The 9,111-nt window shown below is 53.7% G+C and overlaps 2 protein-coding genes across 2 annotated transcripts in view; one reads left to right on the top strand and one right to left on the bottom strand.

Annotated features, from left to right (window-relative positions):
* Positions 1 to 294: 294 nt before the first annotated feature.
* On the bottom strand, positions 295 to 2,839 carry ETH_00025465 (uncharacterized protein; the record flags this gene model as incomplete). Its single annotated transcript, XM_013373216.1, has 3 exons — positions 295 to 328; positions 570 to 630; positions 1,966 to 2,839. The coding sequence occupies 3 exons, from the start codon at positions 2,837 to 2,839 to the stop codon at positions 295 to 297; spliced, it is 969 nt and encodes a 322-aa protein (XP_013228670.1).
* Positions 2,840 to 6,795: 3,956 nt separating this feature from the next.
* ETH_00025460 (protein kinase (incomplete catalytic triad), putative) overlaps positions 6,796 to 9,111 on the top strand; it is a gene marked incomplete at both ends in the record, with an annotated part of 7,372 nt that continues 5,056 nt past the window's right edge. The window contains 5 exons of the mRNA XM_013373215.1: positions 6,796 to 6,896; positions 7,060 to 7,261; positions 7,450 to 7,611; positions 7,860 to 8,358; positions 8,751 to 8,981. Of these exons, the coding sequence (XP_013228669.1) occupies positions 6,796 to 6,896; positions 7,060 to 7,261; positions 7,450 to 7,611; positions 7,860 to 8,358; positions 8,751 to 8,981 (1,195 nt within the window). The remainder of the gene's footprint in view (positions 6,897 to 7,059; positions 7,262 to 7,449; positions 7,612 to 7,859; positions 8,359 to 8,750; positions 8,982 to 9,111) is intronic.

Here is a 9,111-nt window from a genome sequence, read left to right as displayed (position 1 = left end):
AGGGGCCCCCCGAGGGGGCCCCCCAGGGGGCCCCCTAGGGGGGCCCCCAGGGGGCCCCCTAGGGGCCCCCCCAGAGCGCCCCCCAGCGGGCCCCCCAGCGGGCCCCCAAGAGGGCCCCCCAGGGGGGCCCCCAGGGGGCCCCCCAGGGGCGCCCCCAGGGGACCCCCCAGGGGGGCCCCCAAGGACGAGGGGGCCCCCAGGGGGCCCCCAGCCTCGTCAAAGGCCTGCAGCTGAGCCCGAGCCAGCAGCAGCAGCTCGCGGCGCTCTATAGTGACGTGCTGCTCTAGGCCTGAGTCAGTTTCTAGGCAAAGAACGAGGTGGTCGGGGCCTGCAGCAGAAACAGCAAACCCTAAACCCTAAACCCTAAACCCTAATTTGTGGTTAAGCTCCAACCCTAAACACTGGGCAACGAACTGGAAACCCTGGAGTTCAGGACTGATGCATGCACAGACCGCCATGCAGCCGGAGCCAAACAACCAAACTACCCCGCCAAACCCTAAACCCTAAACCCTAAACCCTAAACCCTAAACCCTAGGGAATGAATTCTAGCGTGCTGCGTGCTGCGGTACCTGAAGGAGAGACGCTCTTGACTTTTATGCTCGCGGGAGACGTTGAAGGCCTCGAATGCGCCTGAGGGAACAAACCCTAAACCCTAAACCCTAAACCCTAAACCCTAGATGTGGGCTGTTGCGGAGGGCTTGGGAAGCGTTGACTGCGGAAGCAATGCACCGAACTGGCTCGTTTGAAATAACTAAATTAAATTAATTTAATTAAATTAATTAAATTAAATTAATTAATTAAATTAAATTAATTTAATTAAATGCTGACTGGAGATAAACGACAAGGAGAAGCTGAACGCGAAACCCTCGTGACCTGCACTTGGCAGCCGTTGCAGCACAGCGAGGTGTCTGTACACCCGAAACTCGTCACCAACACGTCTTCTCCTGCAGCAGCAAATAAATAAATAAATAAACAAATAAAAAAGTAAATAAATAAATAAATAACAATAAATAAATGATAAATTAGCAGCAGAGACGCAGCAGAGGATGCAGCATAAAGAGCCTCGAAGCAGCAGCAAGAAGAAGCAGCAGCAAAATCAACGCAAAGCAGCAGCAAAGAATGCACATTCAAGACAAGCAGCAGCAGCAGCAGCAGCAGCAGCAGCAGCAGCAGCAGTCCGCAGGTGACGTTATTTCTATTAAATGGGCAAGACTGAGGATCAAAGCAGCAGCAAAAATAAGTAACAAATGCAGCAGCAGCAGCAGCAGCAGCAGCAGCTTGCATTTGGTGCTGCTGGGGCGTATGTACACCCGAGTGGCTTAAAGGCACATGTGCTCCAAATATCAAAAAGAAAGTAAATACATTAAAATGGATGTTTTTGATTTATATTTAAATAAATAAATATTAATTTGTGGAATAAACATTTTTAAAAACTCAAAGACGAAGAAACGCTGAAAAAAGGAAGTGAGGTGTATAGGCCATCTTCGGGTGTATGTACACCTCGATGAATTTGCTGCCACCTTGTGGCCTATTTGCTGCCTATTCATTCCTTTCTTTCGCTCATTAATATTATTTTTGATTTATTTTTAATATTTGTTTTAATATTTATTATTTTTATTCTTTTTATTTATTTATTTGCCATTTATTTCTCGCACTGGCGGCTGCCGCCCCGCACGCCGTCCAGGTGTCTGTACACTGCGGCGTAAATGGGCCTCAGCCTTTTGAAACATTTATTATTATTTTAAAACATTTAAAAACATATTTATCATTATTTTGAAATAACATCTGATTGTAATTTAATGCACTTATTTGTGCACGTAATGCATTTAATTCTGGCAAAAGAACAGCAGCTAAGGAGCAGCAGCAGCAAAATAGCAGCAGCAGCAGAAGAGCACCAGAAGCAAAACAGCAGCAGCAGCAAAAGAGCAGCAGCAGCAAAAGAGCAGCAGGGGGCAAAAGCCTCACCTGGGGAAAGGATGGAGACCTGGACTTGGCCGCCCGAGTGGATGCTGGCGCTGGAGTTTTGCTGCTGCTGCTGCTGCTGCTGCTGCTGCCTTGAGACAGAGTGCGCTCTGCTGCTGCTGGGCGCGTGCTGGGGGGTGCCCCACGGCTGCCAGCTGTTGCTGCTGCGGCTGCTGCTGCTGCTGCCGTCTACGTTTTGCTGCTGCAGCGGGACGCCGTGGAGTCCCTGCGCTGCAGCCGCAGCAGCAGCAGCTGCTGCTGGCCCCGCCGCTGCGTCTGCAGCAGCAGCAGCAGCAGCAACAAAACCCCCGCCATCGTCCCCTCCATAAGGCACAAAAGCATGAAAGGGCCCCGAATTGAGGGCCCCAATGTCCCTGAAGTCAACTGCTGCTGCTTGCTGCATTGCAGCAGCAGCAGCAGCATTTCTGCTGGCAGCAAAAGGAGGAACGGGGGGAAACGCGGCGTCCGGGGGCGGCGGCGCTGCTGCTGCTGCTGCTGCTGCTGCTGTGTCTGCTGCTGCAGGGGGCCCCCCAAAGAGCTGGCTGCAGCCATCGGGAGGCAGCAAAGCCCCCGAAGGATATATAATGGACATATCTGCTGCTGCAGCAGGAATTGCAAAAGCAGCAAAAGACCCTGGGGGCCCCTCTTCCTGCTGCGGGGGCCCCAGGGGCAGCAGGGGTGTCCTGGCGGCGCCGCAGGCGGAAGCCGCAGCAGCAGCAGCAGCAGCAGCGTCTGCGTCTGCTGCTGCTGCTGCTGCTGCGCTCGGGCCTGCTGCTGCTTGCTCTGCTGCTGTGTCTATTCTCTCAGACTCTTCCACGTCCAGTGGCAGCTGATCTATGAGAGCAGCAAAAGACTTTATCTGCAGCAGAGTCATCATTGCAGCAACGCCGCGGGCCAGCTGCGGCCGCGGCAGCGGGGCGCGCGAGAGCTGCTGCTGCTGCTGCTGCTGCTGCTGCGGGGTTTCTGCTGCTGCGGCAGGAGACAGGAGCAGCGGCAGCCGCCTCGAGAATGGGGCGCAGGGGCGGAGGGGTTCTTTTGCTGCTGCTGCTGCTGCTGCGGGGGGGGCGCTGTGCGGGCGGCGGGGCTGCTGCGGCGCTGCTGCTGCTGCTGCTGCTGCTGCTGCTGGCAGACAGAGCGGGCGGAGGGAGCAGCAGCAGCAGCAGCAAAAGGCAAGGACGCAAAAGTGGAAAGAAATGAAAAAGAAGAAAAGAATTTGAGGGCGGAGGGGGCGGGAGGGGAAAGCCCAAGGCAGCGCAGGCGGCGCTCGGCAAGAAGGCACCGGCGCGGCTGCTGCTGCTGCTGCTGCTGCAGCAGCAGCAGCGAGATTGGAGTGAAAAGGAGAAACTGCTGCTGCAGCAGGTCCTTTTGGAACTAAAAATGAAAGTAATTGGAGGAAAAGGGAGAAACAAGTGGTGTGTCGTGCGCGCGATTGGGGTGTACGGACAGCCCAGGTCCACGCAGTCCGCCTGATCCTCGCGGTTGCTGCGGATTCGAGCGGTTCCCGGTGGGTTCTGGCGATTCTTTTTGGAATTTGCGTCGGAATTTGGCAAAGATCTTTCTTTCGGAAGAGACAAATCGAAAAAATGGAAGCTTTCCGTAATTGTTTCGGGGGTTTGCGCGCATGCAGCAGCGCCGATCGCCGCGGCGATGGGCACCAGCCGATCTGGCTGTGCGGCCTCTGCAGGCGCCTCGGGGGAGCCTGAGGCTCAGACAGCAGCAACTCATGTGCAGAAGGAGAAAGTTTGCTTTTTAATTCAAAAGAAATGCAAAGCTGCAGCAAAAACGGACTCGGGAGCGGCAGCAGCAGCAGCAGCAGCGCCGCAGCAGCGCCTCGGCCGGACCAGCTGCAGTCCACTGCAGCAGCGCGCCCGCGTAGACACCCCGACGCGCCTTCTGCCCTCTTCTTCTCTTCTTTTAATTCTAATTTGCATTTAATTTCTTTTTAATTTCTTTATTTGAGCTTTTAGACACGCGGAAACGCGCAAAGACCTTTCTTTTGGCCGCCGCCGCTGCCGCTGCTGCTGCTGCTGCTGCTGCTGCTGCTGCCTGCGCCGCCGTACACACTGCAGTGGGGGCGCAACCAGACAGCCCAGAGGCCCCCCGCCCCTTTAATTGCTTTTCTTTTTTCTTTTTTTTATTTTTAATTTCAAGTTAATTCCAATTTCCAACGTTTTACTTCTTTACTCCTCCAGGGCTCTCCAGGCAGCCCCTGGCCAGCCAGCCCAGCCCACTGAGCGCCCCCACTGAGCCGCTGCTGCTCCCGCTGCTGCTCCCGCTGCTGCTGCTGCTGCTGCTGCTGCTGCTGGCCCTTAAATCAAGGTCCCAAATTTTCTCCAAGGGTTTCGCTCGGGTGTCTGTACACCCCAAGCCCGGGACTCGATTCCCCAGCTACCGAATCCAAAAAACAAATAAAACAAACAGCAGCAAATAACAGTTTGCTGCAGCAGCAAAACTTCCCGGGGAATGCTGCTGCTGCTACTGCTGCTGCTAATGCTGCTGCCGCTGCTGCTGAGAGGCTGCAGGTGCGCTGCGGTGTACGTACACCCCACGGGGCGGGCCCGCAGCAGCAGCAGCAGCGGCGCTGCAGCTGCAAAGGAGAATTAAAAAGTTAAAAATATTTAATTTAAAATCAAAAGGAAACTCAAGTTCAAATTTGCTGCTGTGTCTTTCTGCTGCTGCGCCCCCAGCGGGCCGGAGAGCAGGCTTTGCTGCAGCAGCAAAATTTGCTGCTTTTAAACTTTTAAAAAAAGATTTCAATCCAAAAGAAAGTACTGCTGCATGCAGCACGGAGCAGCGCTACTGCTGCCAGCTCCGTGCTGCTGCTGCAGCAGCTCAGGCCTGACCAGTGGTCCATTTGGTCCACCCGCAGCTGCCTGGGCTGTGGGCCCAGTGCTGCAGCAGCAGCAGCAGCAGCAGCACAGGGTAGCAGCAGCACGAGCCAGCTGCAGCAGAAGCAGCACGGAGCAGCAGTCGCGGCAGCAGCACGAGGCCGCAGCAGCACAAGCCAGCAGCAGCATCAGCAGCAGCTGCAGCAGCAGCAGCACGAGACAGCTGCAGCAGCGAAGATCAGCTGAAGTGCAGGCTCTGCAGCGCAGCAGCGCAACAGCTATTTGAGTCCTCAGCAGCAAACTGAGCAGCAAAAAGTGCAGCAGCTCTCTTGCTGCTAGCAACTAGCAGCAAGCTGAGAGCAGCGGAGCAGCAGCAGCAGCAGCAAGTGATAGAAACTCTAATTTGCTTTTTTATTTTCCCTAGAGGAGCAGCAGCAGAAATAGATAAATTACTTTTTGCTGCAGGGCCTGCAGCAGAGCAACACAAGTGGCTTCGGCCCCACAGGGAGGAAGCTGGCCAAGGGCTGTTCTGCTGCTGCTGCAAACCCTAAACGCTAAACCCTAAACCCTAAACCCTAAACCCTAAACCCTGGCCCTGCATGCCCGCTTCGCAGTGCAGAGGCGCAGCCTGCTGCTGCACTTAGGTGACTGACAGCAGCTAGCTGGCCCTGTGTGCAAGCCGCTAGCTGCGGCTAGCTGGATGCAGCATTTGGCTACTGCTGCTGCTGCTGCTGCTGCTGCTGCTTGCAGCAGCTCAGGGATGCTCTATGGACTAGCCAAGGGGTGGCTGGGGCTCTGTGGTTAGTAAGAGCCAGGGAGGAAGGCCTGGGGCGTACGTACACCTCAGCTAAACCTTCATAAAATAACTATTGTAAAAGCTGGAAGTAATAAATGAAAAGAAATGGAAAGAAATGAAAAGAATAGGAGCAAAGAGAAGCCTGGGCGGGGTGCTCGCGAGGTGTACAGACACCCCACAGGCGATCGATGACCACCCGCGCCATCCGCCGCCAATCTGCCCCTCCGCCGCGGAATTTTATTGAATTTAAATGAAAAATAATAAATTAAATGATAAAATAAAGCAAATATTTGCACAAATCGTTTTGAAATTGGATTTGGTGGGGCCGCGTTGGAGAAGTGACCGTGGCGGAGCCGCGGTGAGCGGCGCTGGGGTGTCTAGGGAACTTGAGAACTGCGCGTTTGCGGTCGTTTCAGCAAATTTTTTTGAATTAAAATATGAAATAAATTAAATTAATTGAATTAAATAGTTTTGAAGCGAAAAACGCCCGCGCAGAGAACGGGGCTGCCGCCCCCGGCCCTCAGCTGACCAGTCAGTGGCGCTGGGCTCGGGCGACCCGCTGCGTGTCTGGGGTGTATGTACACTAAGAAAGCCTTTAGCCTTTTGTTTTTCTGGAGCTTCATTTCATTTTTATTTATGATTTGCCGCTTCAATAGGCAGTGCGGGGCAGCAGCAGCAGCAGCAGCAGCAGCAGCAACTCCACTCCGCGGGCGAGTGACCGCTCCCTGTGTCTGTCTTTCAGCGCAAAACTTGCAAGTTTCTTTCTTTCCTTTCCAATTCTTTTATTCTTTCCAAATTCTTTTATTTATTTTTCCAAGTTCTTTTATTTATTTCTCCTCAAGTCTTTATTTCTTTGCTGCTCCTTTTAGCTGTTTGGCTCTCTCAGTAGTCGCCGCCCTTGTCAAGGAGCTGCAGCAGCAGTTTGCTGGCCCCACACTTTCTTTCTTTCTTTTCTTTGCTGCTTTTGCTGCTCTCTCCGCCCCGGCTGCAGCGCCTCTGCTGCTGCTGCTGCTGCTGCTGCTGCAGCTTCTCCGGCTCTCTTGCGTCTTTCGGGGGCTGTCAGTGGCCTTTTCAGGCCTTTAATCTGCTGCAGCTTTCCCCGCCGCTTCTGCAGCCCGGGGCGCTGCTTGCTGCCGCAGTTCCCGCTGCTGCAGCTGCTGCTGCTGCTGCTGCTGCTGCTGCGGGCCTCCGCACTGAAACTGCAGCAAAATGGCGCTCCCCCCAGTTCTCGACGAAGAAAATCTTTACAAGTTCCGCACGAAGATTTGCGAGCGCTACGTGAAGCAGGGAAGATGTGAGTTTGCGGACAAGTGAGTTAAAATTTAGTGAATTTTAAATTCTTTTTAAATTCTGTAAACTCTTTGACTTCTTTCAAAGCCCCAAAAATGGAAAGAGCCGCCAAGCCCGCATGCGCGGCCGCAGGGCCGCGCAGAGCGCATGCAGCGGAGCCCGCGCAGTGTATGTACACTGCAGGTGTCAGTACAGCCACGACCTCCGCTGGACCCGAAGACCCCCCTGGAAATATACTTATTCTCCAGAACTTTGTCGGGATTTGATATTTGTGACTGACGGAAGGGGCAGGACAATTGCGAAATCGAACTGCAAGCAAAAGCGGAACTGCAGGTTTTCGCACACCAAGGAGGAGCAGATGTACCACCCGAAGATCTACAAAACGGTAATTTGCCCTGAAATCGGGTCCTTTTTCGCCCAAACTGGAATTAAAAACGAAATAAAAACAAAACAAACACAATTTTACTTTTAAAATTCGAAACGGCGGCTCCGGAGAGCCCGAAACGCGCGAAATCGCGAAATTCAACTTTTCAAATTTCAGGTGTACGTACACCTCAACTTGCGCGCGCGCAGGTCCTCTGCAACCAGTTCCGCGAAAACGGATGGTGTGATCGTTATTATTGTCCTTTTGCTCACTCCGAAAATGAATTAAGGCCTTTAGAACAAAGCGAAGAAGTCAAACAAATATTTGCAAAGGCTCCTGCGCAGGAGGCGCTCTGCCCGGACATCTACTTGGTAACCCCGGCGCATGCACAGTGCTGCTTCATTTCAATAAATGCTTAATCTTTTGAATAATCAATTACCTTTTCCAATTTATAAATCATTTTTAATTCTTAATTCCCGAAAACTCCCCCGCTTTCCCCAGCTTTCCGCCGGTTTCCGCCCCGTTCAAGTTGCTGCTGGTGCGCGCGTTTCTGCTGCTGCTGCTGCTGCGCGCGTTTCTCCCGCTGCTGCTGCTGCTGCTGCTGCTGCTGCTGCTGCAGCCCTCCGACCGGCCCCACCCCCGCCTTCGCGCGCGCTTCCTCGCAATTATGGACGGAGTTCCCCACCAAAGCCATTTGCACTTGTCTTTGGACCCCAGCTGCCTCTCAGCAGCAGCAGCAGCAGCAGCAGCAGGCCGCACGCGGCAGCCCTACACAGACTTCATTTCTTCCCACACTCCCCACTCTGTGCTTTCCGAGGGATCTCCTGCAGCACATCCGCAGCCTCTGTACCCTCCTCGAGCAGCAGGGGGCCCCCTGGGGGCCCCTGGGGGCCCCCCGAAGGCGGGGGCTGCTGGCGAGGGGGGGCACTTGGGGCAGCGCGGCGGCGCTGCTGCTGCTGCTGCTGCTGCTGCTGCTGCTGGCAGCCGCAGCAACCTTGCTGCTGCTGCCTCGCTTCGGCAAAATAATGCTGCAGCAGCAAACCCCGAAAGAAAAAACCAAAGACAAACTACTGACCGCCTCGTGCTGCTGCTGCAGGCGCAGCGAACTGCAGCAGCAGGTAATGCTGCTGCTGCGCAGTGTCTGTACACCCCAAACTGCTGCGGGGCCTGCGGCTGTTTCTTTTGCCTTTTCCTTTCTGCAGTTTTATTTCATTTTGTTTTATTTTTATTTCATTTTTTTTATTTTTATTTCATTTTATTTTATTTTTATTGCCATTTTATTCTACTTCACTTTTGTTTCGTTTTATTTTATTTTCATTTTATTTTATTTTCATTTATTTCATTTTCATTTTATTTAATTTGAATTTTATTTTATTTGCATTTATGGCTCGCCTTCATTTGAAAGTTTAAGTTTGTTTTGCTGCAGCAGGAGTTGAGCGCATGCGTTTGTTTGCTGCTGCTGCTGCTGCGGGTGTCTGCGCACTTGCTGCTGCTGCTGCTTTGCTTTCAGGCGCGGGCAGCAGCGGCAACAGCAGCAGCAACTTCAAAAGCAGCAGCAACGCCACAAATAATAAATTCAGCAACGAGAGTTCTTTGAAGGCAGCCTTGTCTGCGGCGTCGCTGCAGGCGGACTCGCAGCGGCAGCAGCAGCAGCTGCTGCAGCAGCAGCAGCTGCAGCAGCAGCTGCAGCAGCTGCAGCAGGGGGCCCCCACCCTCGCAGAGGGGCCCCCCGGATTCATTAGTGCTTATGCTTCTACTCACTCTGCTGCTTCTGCGCACCCCTGGCCTTCTTTGCCAGAATCCCCTGAGGCTTCTCAGCTGCAGCATGCGCGGGACCCAGCAGCAGCAGCAGCAGCAGCAGCTGCTGCTGC

This window comes from Eimeria tenella, genomic scaffold (assembly GCF_000499545.2).
Source record: "Eimeria tenella Houghton genomic scaffold, Eth_scaff125, whole genome shotgun sequence".
NCBI classification, from domain to species: domain Eukaryota; phylum Apicomplexa; class Conoidasida; order Eucoccidiorida; family Eimeriidae; genus Eimeria; species Eimeria tenella.
Note: the sequence above shows the minus strand (reverse complement) of the source record. Positions and strands in the feature narration are given on the sequence as shown.